The sequence below is a fragment of the Etheostoma spectabile genome, chromosome 8, assembly GCF_008692095.1.
Source record: "Etheostoma spectabile isolate EspeVRDwgs_2016 chromosome 8, UIUC_Espe_1.0, whole genome shotgun sequence".
NCBI classification, from domain to species: Eukaryota; Metazoa; Chordata; class Actinopteri; order Perciformes; family Percidae; genus Etheostoma; species Etheostoma spectabile.
In genome coordinates this window covers 36,409,767-36,429,894 of record NC_045740.1, presented here as the reverse complement: position 1 = coordinate 36,429,894, position 20,128 = coordinate 36,409,767, and the positions used below count along the sequence as shown (strand labels likewise).

At 40.0% G+C, this 20,128-nt stretch overlaps 1 protein-coding gene across 1 annotated transcript in view; it reads right to left on the bottom strand.

The window, feature by feature from the left end:
- Positions 1–20,128, bottom strand: part of btbd11b (BTB (POZ) domain containing 11b) — a 79,877-nt gene that overhangs the window by 16,573 nt on the left and 43,176 nt on the right. The window contains exon 2 of the mRNA XM_032523543.1: positions 8,657–8,815. Within this exon, the coding sequence (XP_032379434.1) occupies positions 8,657–8,815 (159 nt within the window). The remainder of the gene's footprint in view (positions 1–8,656; positions 8,816–20,128) is intronic.

Sequence of the window (20,128 nt, the reverse complement as noted above, 5' to 3'; positions counted from 1 at the left end):
ACTTTAAGCTAAGTATCTCGGTATCTGTTACTCCCCCTGCGTCTTCCTCTTAATTGTACCAATGGGAATACAGATAAGCTTGTAACAGTGCCCTCTAAAGCTTGGTAAGGGGAGCTGAGGTGGGCAGCAACAGCCAGTTCTCATGTCTTATTTATGCTGGCCTGTGACATTTCCTATGCTTGCAGAGGAAGCTGCCATGGCTGAGCAGGGAGATTATTTCTAACACAGAGAGAGTGCAACAGTAGCGAAGAAGCAGCAGCTTAACACATGAAGCGATATAACCGCCGCTTTTTCAGCAGGTGTACCCAGAAATAAAAATAAGGGTTAACTCCTTGTTTTCAGTGACCATGTATCAGCACTGAGACGTGAGCAGTCTTTCTGTCTTGCCAAGAAACAGAGGGAGGACGGACGGAAGTACAGCAGTTTAATAAGCTAAAACGTCAATAGCCTTTTCATTATAAGAGAAGAGCCTTTAATCAATAGCTCATCCTGGGTAATTAATTCTTTATGCTAACAAGAAGAGGAGACGTAGAGGACGCACACAGCAGATCCTGCTCCTCAGGTTTGTCAGTGATTACCTTTAAGCAGCGGGGCAATGCTTTCCTTGTTTTCAAAGCTTTAAAATCCCCTTGGAAAGGTCTCCAGCATATAAAGGCCGTGCTTTGATTTAAGAGGGATTTTTATGAGAGTTGACACCTTTAAGGTCCGTAGCCAACAATGCAGCACCCACATAACAACCAAACTGCTCATTACTTAAGAGACTTGTGAAGGCTGTTTAATGGTGAGAGAGAAAGTATACTCTTCGGAAATGTAGAGATTAACTCTAATTTCTGACGGAGCAATTATATTCAAGCCTTTATGAATATGTAGTAACCAGCTTTCCTTAGGGTATTGATGAATGGGTGCTTGCTGCACACTGCACCTGCTGCCATCATCACTGTTTTCTGTTTGAATTATTTGCTGCTATGCAGCCGTGATTACATTTAACGGTCGCCCGTGGCAATCCTGACGCAACAAGATGCTTAGCTGTTCTTCTGCTATTAGTTGTGTCCATTCCAAAGCAGCCAGAGCTTTTAGCCACCAACTAAAACCCATTTCAGATTACAAGGGGGGCACAAACACTGTCTTTGTGGAGCTGTTCCATCTGAATCAAACACAGTTAATGAGAAAAGACTCACTGAGATAGAAAAAAAGACAGGAGCAGCAACAGTTGGAAATCTCACTAAGATGGTATTTTTTCTAGCCCGGATGCCAGTAAACCTGTTTGAGACGTGATTTACTCGTATCTTTAACCCAAGTCTTTATAGTGACTCATTAATCGCGAGCCTCTAGTATCATTGACTTGGATCAGTTGAGTCCTACTAAAATTCAATCTAAAATGATAACAGGGCCACGATATGACAATATCCAAAATCTAAGACGATATCTAGTCTCATATCACAATATTGATATAATAATTGATATAATATCAATGTATTGCCCAGCTTTAGTTACAAGTAATCCAAGTGACTCGCACAACTCGGATCAATTTAGAGAGTAACTCAGACTAACCCAAATCCTTAAAAGGAATCAAGTATGCCAGCCCTAGATGTCAGCCGAATTTAGCCCCGCCCACAACATGTGAGGTTTGGGAAGTTCGGTCTGGACTTGATCCGTTGTGGAGCAACTATGTTACAACCAATTCGGACCAATCAGGTCGTCAGGGTAGGCTTTAAACACTCTATATTGTTTCTGTTTAGCGTATGTATATATAAGTGTGTATATATTGTTGGTTGTTTTGTATGTGGAAGTGCATTGGGAGCAACGATGTTCCAAAGTAAAATTCCTCGTATGTGCCCTCATACCTGGCAAACACAGCTGATTCTGCTTCTGATTCTGATGGACAGATGATCAACATACGTCACATACTCCGTTGCTCTGATTGGTTGAAGGTCTATTCAACTGAGTTCAAAGGTATTTTCTTTCCTGGTTTGGTTGAAACACGTCCCATAACCACAGCCCAATGGAGCAGTATCAGACTCATAGTCTGTTTAAAATCTGAATATGACGACGTCAGACTATATTTCCTCATCATCTCTACTTTAACTTTCAGAATGTCTTCACATGATGTGGACTGAGGAGTCACACATTATAATCTGTGATAGGGACAAACACACACCGTCCCTGCAGTAATCAGGGTAGGCTGGTTTGTCTAGTAGTCTGGTGATAGCTCTCACTCTCAGGTCTCTGGAATCTTTATTATCTTTATTAGAAGAGAAATGGTATGTATGATTGGGAGTGAGGACGGGAGATGTGATGCACATCCTTGTCATGTTGATTCCACACATCCTTATTGATTACAGACTAGGCCTGCATGAGTTGGGGAAAAAATCACGATTCTCTGCCACGAAATGTGATGTTTTTTGCACACGAACATGAACCATGAAAAAACAAAACAAATTGGCAGTACCAAATATAGTTTTTTGGCACCTATAGCACGTTGGGCATCACCACAAGCCTGTAAACATAAAGGCTTCACTGAAGAAAGTATACATTATTATTATAAGAGAAGGGAGAGCATTGCAACGCTATTTTATACAGTCTGTTTAAAACTCACAGAAGAAAGTAGTAGCGTTTGAGATGCAGTCGGCCTGTAAAATTAAATGAGACTCCAAAGTCATTAAAAATATGTATTTAAAAAGAAAAAATTATATCGTGAACAGGGTGAATTGAGATCGCGATTTTACTACGATTAATAACGCAGACCTGTTACAGACATTGTAATGCTCCTCATTGATTGCATGTGGCTTTTGTTACCCCTTTTGGTAACTCTGGCAAATTTCATGTTTTAACCTCAGTTGATTCCATTTAACGTCAAGGTTTAATGACATGATGCCACCTTTGAGCCCATAAATCAAAACCACTGAGCAAAACCTATTTTAACCCATGCAACACTACATGGAACAGCGTTCCATTGTTCAATTTGCAAAAAGATTCTTCATTTGCGATCAAATTTTATATCGCAAAACATTGCTCTATAAGTCAACATACAGAAAAGAACACTACACATATTGAAAAAGGCACAGGGCACTTCCTTGCATTTGCTAAAAGATTCTTATACTTTTAGTAGATACCCATCTGTAGTATTCAAAGTAGAAGGACTATCTTCAGCCCAATATATAGATATTGTATATATTATATATAAAGCCATTAGCACCCTCTTACACGCAACAAAATGATATTTGAAAGTTATTACTGGTATTGACAGTACTGATGGCTAAAGCAGCATCTTTAGTCTTGCTTCCATCATACTAGACTCGAGAATAAAGCAAAAAATATTAAAAAGGTTCAGATGAGGTGAAAAGAGAAAGAAAGATCAAAATTCCTCACCAGCTGTAGAAGCCTTTTATTTTTTCCTGTGGTAAAATGTGCTCTGTGCTCCGAGCCCTATAATAATGAATAATGATATTCCAGTGCTTTTAAAAACAGCATTAATAACTAATAATGTATGATAAAGAACCTACTGTGGAATGTAAGGGGTAATTACTATATAATTACTATATAATAATTGTTGGGTCTTTGTCAATTATAAAAGTGTGGTCTACCCCTACTCTATCCGTAAAGTGTCTTGAGATAACTTGTTATGATTTGATACTATCAATAAAATTGATTTGAATTGGTCTAGCAAGGCTCAGTAGGCTTTTACTTAGTTGAGGTCTGTTTTTGTTTTCTATGCAGAGCAATATTTGTTAGCGTCATCTGACAACTCCAACAGCTTGCTGCATGGTCAGGCTGCCAGAGTCACAGCGGAGGATTTCAAGATAAATACCTTGCAGCAGAAAGTTTTACTGACCTCGGAAAGGTTATGGATGTGAAATTATGGGGGGGATTTAGGCTCTTGAAAACCTTGAAACATTGAATTATGGAATCTGACCTCTACTGTTTTATGGAAGTTATGTTTTCTTCTACCTGTTTAACATTCTGGGAAATGTACCTTCTTGCCTACAATAAGTTGGGAAGATTGATACTATTCTCATGTCTGATATTTATATTGACCTTCTCATCTAACTCTCGCCAAGAAAGAGATTATTTCCCAAAATGTCAAACAGGAGGGAGGTCCAGCTCATGGTGCTGCCGGTGGTTGTATGGTTTGATGCCAATGGACACATCAACCTGCACGGAGAAGTCACTTTGTGGTTGGGATGTTTGCCAGCTGTATGGATTTACATATGGAATAAGCCTATGGCCCCTAATTTTAACAATATAATGATATGTCATGGAGCTTCAGAGAATGTCGGACCAAGATGGCAGCACACACGTAAGTTCAGGGATTTATTATAATGAAATTCAACAAATAAAAAGGTGTCCTGGAACAGCAGGCAAAATCTAAAAACAGGAACAGGCAGAAACATCAGGAACACCGAGACCAACCGGGTAGCCGACACACAGACACTCCAATACACACTCCATCCATTAATCCAACTAGAGACAAAGACAGAACAGAGGCTAAATACACAGGGTGAGGAACAAAATAAGGAACAGGTGACACTAGGCTGGGAAAACAATCACAAGGGCGGGAAAACCAAAGACAGGAAGTAATACTAGACAAGACTAGACAGATTTCAAAATAAAACAGGGAACAAAACCGTGACACAATTTCATCACGGAAAAAAAGGTCAGTTCACCGGGCACATGGTTCAAAAGGGTTTTACTTAGTATCTTTATTAATTCATAGGTGTATTTTGGGTGTAACATGCCATAAACCAATCAGAGTGTCATCTCCCATTCCCTTTAAAAGCCAGGTGCGTTTGTACCTCGGCGCATTGCTAATATGATGGACCGTAATATTTTTATTTGTAATCTTTTGCATGTCTGTGTGCTGTCGCATTTCCCTGTGTGTAACAAGCATTGTGTGGACAACAAGCCTAGATGCAATTTACTAATGCACTGTTAAAATAACAATGAAATGCTGCACCATTGACTTAAGACTGGGTGTTTGTGGGTCAAAGGAGCAATCACTTCCAATTGCCTCAAGATAGCAATACTCCAATAGTTCACCTGAGCAAAAACACTTGCGTTGGGCTTAGCGCCACGCGGCGCAAGGTGCAAGATAAGCGCCCTATCTGTATTTTGCATCCTCCACCCATCACACCTTTAAGAGTAGATTTGGCTGAGTTCCATACATACAGATACACAAACAACGCTGTGTGGAACATACTAGTGACTGAGTGATGATGACACACCAAGGGTCCCAATCATTGCACTAGTTTCATGACTGTCATTTCACATATGCTAATTTGGCCTTTTGCAGAAGAGAAAATGAGAAATTACAAAGAGGTCTATCAGTAGCAAACCTCTAAAATCCAGTCTAAATGCCAGCTCTACAGACGGTATGTTGCTGCAAAGGAGCGGCCAATGTTATTTTATTCCATGAAATGTATTTTCGAATATTAAACTCATGTTTTTTTCTTTCTTCTAGTTTATTTTATTCATTTGTATTTACATTATTATAAATACTAGAGAGCAAGAGATATAAGAGAGCCACCATGTCGCTCTCTTTCAGATACACTTTATGACAAGCCGCTCTCCTGCTTTTTTCAATTGTTATTTTATTTTTGGTTTGAGCAGCGTCTATTTGCAAATCCCATAGTTATTTACAGAATTCCCCTCCAGAGTCCAGAGCTGATGACATTACCGCCGGACTATGCTCCTCTATTATCCATCGGCCGCTCTGTTGTCTCAGAGTGTGTTTGCGGAGTCAACATAACAGAATAAGTCCTTGCTTGACCTCATCAATACAACATGAACAGAGGGTAAACACTGTGGAGAATTAGCTTGCTGTTTATTCTGATGATAAATGTTTACACAAGATATACAGAAATTGTTTTGCCAGCCTTGTCTTGACATCCCGATGCCATGACAACAGAAACTGACTCTACGACCCTTTCGCCATTGTTTGTCTTGGGGATTTTTTGTGTCAAAAATATTTTTCATGCACATTAGGAGATCCTTTGTTGTGTGTCAGAGGACACTGCAGCGCTCTGATGCATTTTCTGGAATGAGTTTGCTGCAGAATTGCACGCAACCAAGAAGCAAAACTTGATGCTATGATTATATCTAAAGAGTAAACACAAAGTTGTCAGTGGTTTGCAGCACAGCTTGTCACTCCAGATATGCTGAGGCCACATGGAAGTCTGTCAGCAAGTTTCCTCCAAAACAAAGGTGGAAACTTTAATGAAAGCCTTGTGCTGAACTTTGCTTTGTCGAATTGTTGTGTATAATAACTCATTTTGTGTGTAACGACAAGAGGGTAAAACATAATCAGTGTGTCCTTTTGCAAATAATGCAGGAAACCTCTTATTACATTAATCTGACTCCTAAAGCCTATGTAAATCACATTGTACTGTATAAATGTATTTAGAAAGCATCCAGATGCCCATTATTCCTTGCATAATGAGTCCATTGTGAGTGTGTAGACAATTAACTTTTGGACTGCTTGTCAAACTTATAAGCTTGAAAAAATGCTCTGGTTCATTAGAGTTGTTCCCGCTGACAGATTTACATTCACTTAAATATGCACATATGCCTGGACAGCAGAATTATGATACAGAAGTTTACTGTTAGAGCGGGATAATATTTGTGCCTTATTAAAATGTTATTGGTATCAGCCAATGTCATCCAACTCAAGTGTGAGGAGGAGCAGTTTACCAGAGCTACACACCCTCAATAAAACTTGCATCAAAATGTCTTGTAATGAAGGAATTCATACTTTTTAATTAGACCTATCAAAATCTAGGGTGCCTGGATAGCTCAGTTGGTAAAGTGGGTACCTATATTTAGAGGTTTACTACTTAAGGCAGTGGCTGTGGGTTTGACTCCGACCTGTGACCCTTTGCTGCATGTCACCCCCCCCCCCCTCTCTCCCTTTTCATTTCTTCAGCTGTGCTGTCAAATAAAGGCCTAAAAATGCCCCCAAAAAATAAAATAAAATAAAAAGGACAGTAACCAGCCATGCTAGCAGCTCTGTTAGGCTGTACTGAGTCATATGCAAGGGTTAGCATGCTAACTATCTTAGTTAATGTCCGCATGCTAACATGTAGCTCTAAGCACAAAGTGAAGCTGAGGCTGAGCTGATGGGACGTCATTAGCTTTGCAGGTATTTGGTTATAAACCAAAATATTGGACAAATGCAAATTTTGGCCAGATGATTGGGCTATAAATTAAGAGTTGGGGGGGCGAGTCACAAAAGTTATCAAGAATGTCCACACAAAATGTTCTTTTCCATCTAGTAGATGTTGAATTATTTTACCAGATAAGTAAAACATTTAGCCTGCTAGTGGCACTACAGTGGCACACTGACGTCATTAGGATTTATCTTCTGAACCATGTGAAGGTGTGTACAATATACTGCTGAGGTATTTTAAGTCTAAAAGGTGTAGGCCAATAGCCCAACATAGTTAGCCCTTAAGCCATGCTTCTATCATGGCTAAAAAGCACTACCGCTTTTCCCACTGGGGGATCAATAAACCCAAAAAACAATTTTATTTTCAACACAAAGTAATTGAATACCAGCTCACAACAACAGGTGTCAACTATGTAAGCAATAAACCACAGCTGATAGCTTTCAGTCATATTGATCACAATGCACACGCAGTTTTCAAGTGGTGGATACCTTGAACTTACGTGCTCTTTTTCAGCAGTGTCACAGTCACACAAACACGGTAGATAAAACAAAGTGAACAATACCCTTATGTGACATTTTTCAACCATGGACATTAATAAGCCTGGTTAAAAAGCCTGAGTTTACTTCCTTAAAGGGAGTTTTTCATCGCCACTGTCACATCATGCTTGCTCTTGGGGGAATAACTAGAACTGTTGGGGCTTTGTAAATTATAGAGTATGGTCTAAACCTAATCTGTTAAATATCTTGAGATAACCTTTGTTATGATTTGATACTATAAATAAAATTGAATTGAAGTGAATTAATATGCAGCTATAACAGCATCCACTCGTCTGGGAAGGCTTCCTCTGTATTGTGGAACCTAGATATGGGGCTTTGTTCCAATCAGCCACAAGAGAATGTACATTGCAGACCTTTTTCACAGAAGATATTATGACTTGTCACAGTCGGATAAGCGCAGGTGTGAATAATTAATGATGTCTGAATTCCAATTAGCTGTTTCAGTTTCATGGTCCTGCTATTGTGCATGCCGGCTCCATGTCATGACTCACGTTGACACTTGAATATAACAGAGCCATTGTTAATGGTGTAAGTAACACCTGTGCTTTGAAGAAGCCTATTAATAAGTTTGGGTACTGGTGTTGGGTGATCGGCAGTCGGGGCTTAAGTTCAGCCCATTGGTGCATGATGAGTATAAGATCGGGGCTCTGTACAGGAAAGTTCCTTCACACCAAACTTGGCTAACCATTTTTCTATGTACATCTGTAATGCACATGGGCATTGTCAACTTGAAACAGGAAATCGTCCTAAAAACTGTTGCCACAAAGTTGGACGCACAGCATTGTCTTAATGATCTCACTGATGTCCACTCAGGCAGTTAATTGCATTGCTCAAGGGCACATTGACGATAGAGCGTATTGAAGGAGGGGTCAATGTGGTCGTTCATATCTCCATCACACACACACGCACACACACACACACACACACATGACTCACTGAGTTCAGAGACGCTGCCCACTCGTGTAGCCAGTAAACACTGCTCAATTGAGCGCAGCTCAGACTGACTGTAGGCGTTGCCCTCTCCGCTCTTCCCCGCTCGCTGCTGCTGCTGTTGGTCCCTGTGAAGAGTCAGGCCCTCAGGTAGGCTGAGCACACCTAAAAAGGGGGGGGGGGGAGAGAAAGAGAGATAGGGGGGAGGGGGGCCATTACATTAATGTCATGGTAGCGCATAAGGCTACAGTCTGAAAGTGACAATTTGACTGATTTTTATATTTGCAAAATATGCAGTTAGCGTTAACTAAAGTAGTATTTTTCTTACAGGACAAAGGGGGCATACAAAACACAGTTCACTTTTTTAAATGTTAATTTAATGTTAATGTTTTTTCGTTATGTGTAATCTTAATTGTATTTGTGTAAAAAGTGAGAAAAAATTGGAGGCCACTATTGTAGTAATTAGGCCTTCTACTTGCACCTGTCAGAGAATTCTCCCAAAAGTGATAATGTGTAATATTCCAAGTGCATTTTCAATAGTCATACCTCTGTGTGCTAGTTAGTCTTCCTTGCTCTGAGGGTGACAAGGCATACTGCTCTCTATTTCCCTTTGCTGACAATTTCTTATTCCTCTGCACCTTCGTGCGACACCCTTCTTATCGTTTGCAGGGTGTCAACTTATAAAATGGCTGAAAGCAGCGACCCTTTAATCACTATGGAAAAGTAGCTTTGGATTTAATGGCTCCTTACTCATAATATGCTGCTAATTTAAAGCACATGCTGCTTGCGGCGACGGTGACATTCTATCATTTTGTGGGAGCACACAGTTGCTTTTAGGGCGATAAAGACAGAAGTTAAAAAATGCAAGAGACTGTTGGAAAATTAGTAAGGGTGGGTGGGGAGAGGGTTCGGGGAAGGTTTATGTATTCTTTCTTTCAAATGTGTCATGGAAAGTGACAGTGATAGCTTTTGGTAGCTGCTAAACATAATGTATCACTTTGTTATGTTTGCCATAATTCTCTTTCTGATGGGCAGGGAAAAAAAGATCAAAACCAATGCAGCAGAACCAGTGATATTGTCTTTTTAACTCCACAAATCATCCCCCTTGTTAAAACCTGGCACCTTTATTACCCACAATACAACTAGACCTTCAACCTGAATTATGGAGAGGATTTGGCTGTGATGCCAGACGGATGCAGGGGCTGTGGCTCAGTGGTAGGGTGGTTACCTGCCACTTGGATGGTTGGTGGTTCAATCCCTGGACCTACAGTCCCATATCACAGTGTCCTTGGGCAAGACACTGAACCCTGAATGCTGTACTTCGGAGTGTGTGAATGGTTCCTGTACTATGTATAAGTGCTTTGAGTAGTTGTTAAGACAAAAAAAAGCAGCGTTCCAGTTTGAGTTGGAGTACCACTATCTGTACATTACATCAACTTAAAGGTGCACCATGGTTTCAGCCCAATTTCGTTTTTTGTCTTAAATTGTAGGCATCTCTCCTTGATCTGCTAGCTGCCTGCCCCCTGAATACACTGTGAAAAAAGCCCCGTCTTGGGAGACAACACACAAGTCAAAAACCTCAAATAAGTGCTAGGGGCACAGGCTGTGCACCAAAATACAACAAACCATGTTCATACAGATACAACTCACGCTACTCAATCAACTCTGCTCACTGCCCCCCATATGTGCATGAGCACTAACCCCACCCCCTCCCCCAACCATCTGGTGATTGGCTGGAACGTGGTTTGTTCTATTTTGGTGCCTTTTGTCATGATGCCATCATGGCAGCCGCTTCCTCTTCCTGTTTGTGTGCGTTTTTTGTTTTCCTGGTTGTGTTCCCTCATGTTTCTCCCTCCTGCTTTGCCTGTGTGTTGTGGGCGTGGCTTATTTTGCATATTATTTTTGTCATTCCTTAATCGCCATAAACTAAAGACACAGATTCACTGCACCCACCACTCACCACTGGACACAACACCCTCTTGCCTGTTGCACTATTAACTGTATTTAATGTATTTCCTGTGTGTCACGTCTGCTTTTGGGTCCAACCTCGAGTGCCATTGCATAACACTTACTGTTTGTCATAATGTTTGATGTTTTTGACCCTTGTGTTGTCTCCCAAGAACAAGCTTTTTCACAGTGTTTTCAGGGGCAGGTAGCTAGCGGATCAAGGAGTGAGGCTTACGATTTGAGACAAAAATTAAATTGCACTAAAACCATGTAGGAACTCATAGTGCACCTTAAATCCACACTTCCTTAAATGTGACTTTGGAAGGCTCTGATTAAACTCTACTTTTGAGCTTGCTATTCTAGCATTATACAAGTTATAAAAACCGTTGTGGTAAATACATCTGGAAAAATTTCTTGGTAATAGGTCGCAGTTATTCAACTTATAAACTTAGAGAGCAAGTGCTTGCAGAGCAGCAGCTGCTGTGGCTCCATCTCATCTGCATATTTGTTACTTTGTTGTACTGACAACCCGCACAACTGGAACAAAGAACAGGAGACAGCGCCATCTGTTGCACCAGTGTCAGGTGTCTTACACAACTACAGTTTTCAGCCAGAGCACACACGCCAACAAAATCAAATATGAAGAAAAGTAAATTTCTCTTTGCTTCTACAAGGATTACTCTGAAATGCCTACTTTATTGCTTTTATTGCTCAGATTTTTCCCACTTTGGCGAGCAGTTGTGCACACTCCAGGAAATCCATCTTAAACCATTTAAAGCAGCAGGAGCTACCCTGGCACCTTCCTCACACCCCCTTTCTTCTCAAACTATTATATATAGTAAATACCCTACTCAGAGCATGACCACAACACTCATGACCCACCTCTTTTGATGTGCAACTAAATGCCCCCAGGTGGGATTAGGCTCAACATTGCACTACAGATGCCATTATTTTCAGGAGAATGAAAACAGTCTCTTTCACTATAGTCTATATCCACGGCATTCCACTTCTGGGATTTCTCCGTTGCCATCGGAAATTCCGCTGGATTTCACTCTTTTGTCTGTAACCTTCCTATGAACCTTTTCCGGTTTATAATTGTATTTTGATGTTGTACCATGATGTACCACATGATGTACCATGATGTACCAGAATAAGTTTACAGGGTTTCATTTTCAAAAAACACCATATTTTTGTTGTACTGCCCATTGATGCAGATCCTGTTTTCACTCTGTGTGTTTAGGTCTCTGTTTTAGCTCCAGAGTGAGACATCTCACTTCTATACTATCTCTGTTGGGAGTTGCACATGCACAGTAGCTAGGTAAGATCTCATCAGCTAGATGACTCTTTTTCCATCTTTGGTCAGTTCAAGGCAGGATTAGCAGGGAGACTTCTTCTTGTGGAATACCTGCAGAACAGGGACACGAAGTAGTTCTTTTGGAGATTATGGTGAACAGGTGGGTGTTGTAGCAGTGTTTTGCCATTGAGAACGAGCTAGCATGCTAGCGCTAGCATGTGCTATTGTTGGCCACCTTGTCTCAGCTAGTGACGTAGTAAGTTGTGCAGATTTTGAATAGCTCACTCGGAGACTGAAGGCAGAGGACATTCAGAAACCTGATCTCACTCAAAACAGCATGATTAGTTTTTTTCTGAGTTTCTATGTGTGTGGAAGCACCAGAGACACAAAATAACACCCCAAATCCCAGAAAAAAAGTGATTTTTTTTCATAATATGGGCACTTTAAAGAAATGCCAATAAACCGGAGCAGACTTTATATCCCATTCAGGAACGTTGTGGGGACTAGTTCCTCTGCAGCACTGTGGAGGAAGATCTGGCAAAGCAAGACTTTCACTTTAACACTGTTATCAATGCTGTTTAATGTATTTGTTTTTCTCGATTTCACTGTTTGTTGCTGTAGTAGCAATTACAGTGGCTTGAGAAAGTTTACACACCCATGCTAAAGTTGATTAAAAAGAGGAATAAAATGTTTTATTTATTTTTGAAGGCCAGTTATATCATTGATCCAGGATACTATGCATCCTGATAAAGTTCCCTTAGCCTTTGGAATTAAAATACACCCCCCCCCCACATCATTACATACCCTTCACCATACCTAGAGATAGGCAAACTTTCCATAAGATCTTCTCTCAATGCAAATCAAACCAGCTATTAAGCTAAATGAAATAAAACCATGCCAATCTCTATGTATGGTGAAGGGTATGTGATGACATGGAGCTATTTTAATTCCAAAGGCCAAGAGAACTTTATAAGGATGCATAGTATCCTGGATCCATGACATAACTGGTCTATAAAAATAAAAATGTACAATTCCCAAAATCCTCTTTTTAATCAACTTTAGCATGGGTGTGTAAACTTTCTCAAGCCACTGTATACAGGGCTGCCAGCATGTATTGCAGGGCTGCGTGAGTAGACTCTGGACCGAATACTGACTCTGAAAAACATGAACAAAAACACCTTACTGTTACACTTAAGTTATCCTTAACCTCAATTCAAGGAAATTAAAGGACCAGCTGACAGTGAAGTGCAGAATGCTTTCAGGATGGACTGAGGCAAGGTGACTCATTGGCTCCCTGCTTGTTAATGCAAGGCACTGTCTACCCTCAGGGAGGAACTGATGGAGCTCTTACATGCCACTGACTGTAGCGGCTCTCTCCATGCGTGCGCTTGCGGGATGATAGTCACTATGTTCCTCGTGATTGTCACTGCACCACAAATCTCCCTGGACATGTCAGGTCCTCGGGTCTCAAACTACAGAATAACTACTTTAGTGGCCATGATCGTAATGATATAACAGTTGGTTGTTGTTTTAGGATGTATAGTAGCGAGAGATTATATAAGGCACCTGCCACTCTTTACGTGCACCAGTGGTGTCTGCCATATGGCCGCTACATAGCCTCAATGATGCTCCAGGCACAACACTGTCACTAGAGAAGAAGTAATGTGTGCAAGACTTCCCATTAAGATGTCACTGAATGCACCTTAGTCATATTCTGTGATAGGGAGCCTCCACAGAAGGGTTTCAGTGCTTGGTCAAACACATATTCCACATTCACTGCCAGAAACAAAGCTTGTTAATAAAATTTCAATGCATTTCAGTTACTACATAAAGTATTTTTGCTGGATATCTAAAGGAATAGCTTCGGGAACACTAATAAGTGTATTTTCCAAAATGTGGAACTTTTGCTTCAATTAAATTCCTGGCAGGGAGTGGAACATGAGTTCCAATGTTATCCTTTTCACTTTATGTTAAGACTTTTCCATGCATGTTTTTAATGAATGAAATCCTGTGCAAAAATTGCTTAAAGCTGTAGTGCGTAGTTTCTGCCACCTCCATAAGTAATTCTAAGTAATTACAACAACACTGTCAGAGTGTCCACATGATACAAGCCTTTCATGACCGCTCTTTGACACTAATGCTGTAAATAATTAACATAATTCTCTATTTTAATTCTATTTATTTTTTTCTCTGGATCCGTCTGTCAAAGGGCAGACTACTGTAGTTAGGATCAACTGTGACTTGTCTCAGGGTTGACTAGAGCAGTGGGACAGGAACTCTGACCTTGATGCTGCTCCTACCCTGCACTTAAATCTATTTTGAAATGGGGACACACGAAGAAGTGCACTTCCCTAAACATGCTGCAGCTCTACGGGAACACTGGCTTTGGTTTTCACAGACAGATAAGATACAGAGACAGTAGATCTGGCAAAACAAAAATGTACTGTACAAAGAGGTACACTAAAGCAGTACTTGACTGTAGTATTAGAAAAGTAGACAGCGTAAGCAGTTGTAAGACAAATATAGACAGCATGATGCAAACACAGTTATAGAGATTGCTAGAAAGCATCAGCTAAAGACAGTTTTTAGCGCAGCATTATGGCTCTAAAGGGTTAATCATGTTGTTACTGTACATGGATCTCAGCAGTGCTGCCCCACTCTGTTCTGCCAGGCCAGATGGCTACCATATGTATACCGTGCGAATGATCATAGCAAGATGGAAACAGAGTAGTGACGTGTGTTAAGATGTGTTAGAATGCCTCTCCTCTAAATGACTGCTTTATTTATTCTGAATAATCGTCACCGTGTGTGCACTTGTAGGAATAGAAGTGTGAATATGGATCTGTTTTGTTTTGAAGGAGTGTTGTTATGCCAGAATTCGCAGTAAATCTCCAGAGGTATGGTCTCCATTTGGGCTCTCAGGTGACCACAGTATGGTCTGATGTAGCCACAAGTCTTTAATGGGTTATGTACTGGGCCCTGTGCCAGTCATATAAAGGAGGACTCAACAATCATGAAAAAATGCTTGTAAAATTGCAAATGTCTGTTAAAATTAGAAAAATGGAAAAGGGACAGGGCATGTGAACACTGCATGGACACACACAAACGCTAATACATAGTCAAGTTAATAGCGAGCCAGATTGCATACAAGTCTGATGTGCGGGCAGACACACAGATAATTGTTAGTAATTAAAAACTCTAAATCCCAGGCACTTCATGTCTAGTTGAAGTAGTATGTGCTCTACAGAGAGAACAATGTGTTCAGCTAATTCCAAACTGAATGTTTCCTCTTGCTGAACAATCGCATCCCAGATACAGTCTGTTGAAGATCCTCTTGCTGTCCCTAATGCAGGATTGAAAAAGCTCTTGAGCTCTGTGTCACTCTGAAAGAAAAAAAAAGCCTCCTGATGTGTTCTTACACAAGTATGAGTAACATGCCAAAGGAAATACATTCAGACAGAATGTTTTGGTATCTCTGTGTTCAGATCATCAGTAGGAAGAGCCCGAAGTATGCATATCAAAGCTCTTCTTTTGAATATTGCAAAGATGAAAATTATACTGTTATCGTCCTTTACTGACACGCCTCCTGATAGCAGAAGTCAGAGGTTGGGCTCAGATACCGAACAATGTGTCTTGGAACTTCACACGCATTTCATGTGTGAAGGACGAAAATTGTTCACGCACAAAAAGGATGAGCTACAAATACACACGGAACTCCTGTTTTATGATTTTCACAAAAGCCTGGCTGAACACATTCATCAATAGCAGCTAGCAGCTAGCTCTAGCAGCTAACCCGACAAAAACAAGAAAGGGTAGGTGAATTAAAACAAGGTCTGACTTGAAAACGCATCTTGATATTACGTAAGGGCTCTGTTCATGTTGTGCAGACATTTTAATTGCATTGTGTGTCTGTTAAGAGGCACAAAGGCTCTCTAAAACTTGCCCCATTAATTGCGTTTTAGCTCAGTGGAAGCTTGTACACGTAACTTCCGCTGCTCCGTGTTGCCTGCACCGATTCAGGTCGGAGTTTTTTCAATGGAAAGTACTCGCATATTTATAGCAATCAAGATTAACATAAAAATTGGCCGGAATTATCCTTTAAGTACAATTTTGTTAAGGGGGTATCTATTTAATTAGTGAAATAGATTCTTAAAGCTGCATTATTAATATTCCATTAACTGAATGCTACTTGCCCATCATCAAACATACAAAATGAGTGCATTGCTAGTGAACACAGTGGAGCATTTAGCAACAACCGGGGACAGATATTACCCTCTGGAGTTGACAGAGAGCAAAAAACGATTGTGAAATAGAGTAAATATTGGACTTAAAATCATAAAGTGGACAAAACCGCTCTTAAATTTGTGTTCAAAGGCCTGTCACTCTGTTTGGGAATCACAGCAGTTTCCAATTTGTGTTTGATTATTGGATTTGCTTTTGTTTACAGTTTAATCACAGATATGATGCAGAATTAATAAGATAGCCGCCATTAGCTAATGCTAAAAGAAAGTAAAGCTAATAGACAGATGGGCAACAAAGAGACGAGAGGTCACTGAATCAGTGCAAGCTGCTTCAGACGTGAATAAGAAGAAAAAAAAACATACTCTCAAACACACACAAGGGAGGACTTGTGACGGGTGACCGACGCACAACAAGGGCACAACTACAATTACGCAATCTTCTCCAGTCAGAGGAATACCAGCCTTCCCGCAGGCTGTGTGTTATTCCACCCCGAGGTAGCAGCTCTTTCGCTATTATTTCTCTCTTTTCATCTCATTTCTTCTGTCGAGGGTAATAAGTCTGTGTGTAATATCCATGAGTCAAACGCCTCCCGCAGGATGCTTTCCAGACAATACTGGCAATCAGCAGCAGCAGGGAAAGATCTGAAGTCACTGAGCCGTAATCTCTCCGCTCACTCTGCACTAACTCTCTACCATCTTTTGGGAAAGTCTTAAAAAGCTGTGCTATGGTATTTTCTTCCTTACAATTACCTCATATCATTTGATATGGGAAGGCATGGGAAAAAAAGTGGGTTTTTTGTGTTTCTTTGTCGCATGACAGTGAAATCAAGGATGGAGACGCTGTCGATTGTGATGAAAAATATAAAAAAGCCTCTGAACTTTTGACAAACAGATGCAGCAAAATGCAACAACGTTGCAGAAGTAATGGCTCATTTAGCACTGAGGGCACCGGAGTAATTAAAGGATACGACTAATGTCATCAAATGAGATTTGCTGCATGGGGATGTTTTCCTTGAGGTCATTTTAAAGGGATGACATCACATGGAGCTGCTTATGAACACTGAGAGCTCTCAAGTGAAGACGCTCCCTCGGACATGAATCCTCAGCGCCATGAGTATGAGGCAATGTGGAAAATAGAAAAGGCAGTAAATCCTTAAGGAAGCAAAGGTACAGTCACTGCCTGAGTGCAATGTGTGCACGTTTTAACGTTTGTTTGCGTCTGTGTGTGTCTTTATGTCTGTGACAAACCCTCTATTAATGGTGTTTACCAATATTTCTACAGTAGCTTATGTGTAATGATTTCTGCACTGCACATTATTCTAACTGTTCAGAGTCCTGCTGCAGCAGCTACACTTCCCATTTTTGGCATTTGCATTGATACTTGAGTAAGTGACCAAGTGTCAAAAAGAAAATGTCGCTTTTAAAAGCAAAAGAAAAGAACAAGACCTTTGCAATTAAGGAAGAGCAAAATATTCTGGGCAAAACATCCCACACAAAGTTCTGGACGTAAGGAGTGATGACAAATGATGGATCCAGCGGAGGATGCATAGCGTGAAAATGTCTTTCTGCTCTCAGATAACTCTGGTGATATTCTATTTTCCCTTATTTTCAAGAAATCCCTCAAGAAGACCAAAACTATGAAATGTAGGGCTGCACGATATGAGGAAATGATCTAATTGCGATCATTTTGACTGATATTGCGATATGATTCAAGATATTTGAGGTTATGATGGCATTTTCATTGAAAAATATTAAAATCTAAAAATTGAAATTTATTTATAGTGTAATTTTCTGTACAAAACAAAGTCTGTAGGATACAATTTGTAGGCTGGGATGTCTTTGCAGCGCCACAGTACTTCATTCAGAATATTTTGACATAGATTTTGCCTTTAACAAAAGCGAAAAAGTTACGTGAAGCAGAGTGAAATTTGCGCTTGCAACATTTCTTGCAAAAGTCGGGATTTATTAAGAATGTCAATGCGTAAAAATGTGCCCAGTACTCCGCATCCTTTTGACCATGCGTGTGATGGTGCATAACGCTCCCCGGACTTTGTAGTGACCTCCGATGATAACACAAAATATCACATGGATAAAATACTCTGGATGCAGAGCGCATAGCCTGCATCCCAAACACCTGCGCCACTTAACCCATGTGTGGCCTTGTTCATATTTTTGTTACACAGCCAATGTTCCCGGGTCTGGTGGACCCGCCACATTATTAGGCTTTTAAATCAATACAGACATAACAATTTATGTAAAAATAGTTAACAGAAATTTACTTTAGCTCAAATACCAATGATATATACATCATTTATGGTTCATATTTGCCATTTACCTATGTGAGATCACATTTATGATCAGATGATCAGTTTCGTTTTTTTGTGAAAACAAGGAAATTAAATTCTAAAAAACTAAAAAAAAATGATGGACAAGATTTGTGATCATTATTGGTGTTATTTCTTAGAACTTACTAAGAACAGGTGAAAGTGCTAGAAATGTAACAATTGTGTAACTCTGTGTGGTAATAATAGCTTAATAGCAGGTGCAGAAAGACAACAGTCCCGCACACAGACACGCACACTCAGACACGCACACATACTGTACAGACGCACAGACACACACAGCAGGCAGAGTTAGGGTGAGGACACAGTTAAGTTTCATAGCACCTACAATTATATTATGGGGGGGGGGTGTACCGTGTGCAGTCATTAAAAATGAGTTACTTTTTATGTTCTTCACAGAAAATGAGCTGAGGACAATGAGTTTGAGTTAAGGGAAATTATAAATAGCATAATATTTCTTGTAGCAAACATTGAAAAGGGGTCCCACGGTTCCCGATGACATGTGTACAGTACTGCAACCAATCAACAGCATGGCAGATTTGGCACTGCTCGAAGATTTAGCAAGAGCACCTCGATCTCACAATCTCTGAATCGTGTTTTTTTTCCCCCATTTTTCCGTTTCCTGATTGGTCATCGATGGTTCCTTTACAAGGCTGGAATATTCATTGACTGATTGATCTGGACCTTATTAGGACAAATATGGGACGGCCTTGGGAGGAGCATGAGGCGCGTACACGACCGCATAAGGTAACGCACGTCCGTATTTACAACCAGAAGAGTCTGTGCTGATTTATAAAACCGCATGGTTTTATAAATCAGACTGTTGTTTTTGCGTTTAAAAACTAAATTTTTAAACGCAAAAACAACAGAGAGTTTTAACGCCTTTAACACTCACTACAGCAACAAATGAGTATTTAAACTCATCTGAAAAATGCAATATATGCACTGTTTGCTAAAACTATTTACAGTCATTTGCTAAAAACTACAGTGCCCACCTGTTTAACCCTTGTGTTGTCTTCCCGTTAACTATGAACTTGTCCTTCCACGTCAAAATTCTGAAGTTTTTGACGCTTTTTCTGATTTAATTGTCACTTTTTCCATGCTTTTGGTGCTTCTTTTTTTTTTAAACCCGAGCTGGTTTAATAATAGGTTTTACACTTATTCTTGGAATTCATTTACAACAAACCTTATTTATATCAGATTATACGTAAGTTTTTAGTTAAAAACGGAGACATTATTAATTATTTTGACTAACAGTTAAGATCTCAGGATGTTGAGTGGATCTCAGATGGGTATATGTCAAAGTTTAGTCTGTATACTGTTTTGAAACCATTTTTTGAAACCAAAAAAAAGAATTCAAACGCTCGCAATTCAATAAAACACCCGAAAAATTCAATAAAAATAATCATTAATTTTACCTGAAGAATGTATGGAATCATCTATGTTATTTTTGGGTAATTTGGTTGAAAGAAATCCATATTTCAGATATAGAACACTTTGAAACGGACAACACAAGGGTTAAGGAAATCACTAAACCTTTATTTAAAATATGAAGCTATTAATTTGTGTCCCTTTTACAATGTACAGTATGTCTTCAGTAGTACCAAATGGGTGACTAAAAGCATTAAGAGACATACTAATACATTGGTTTTGG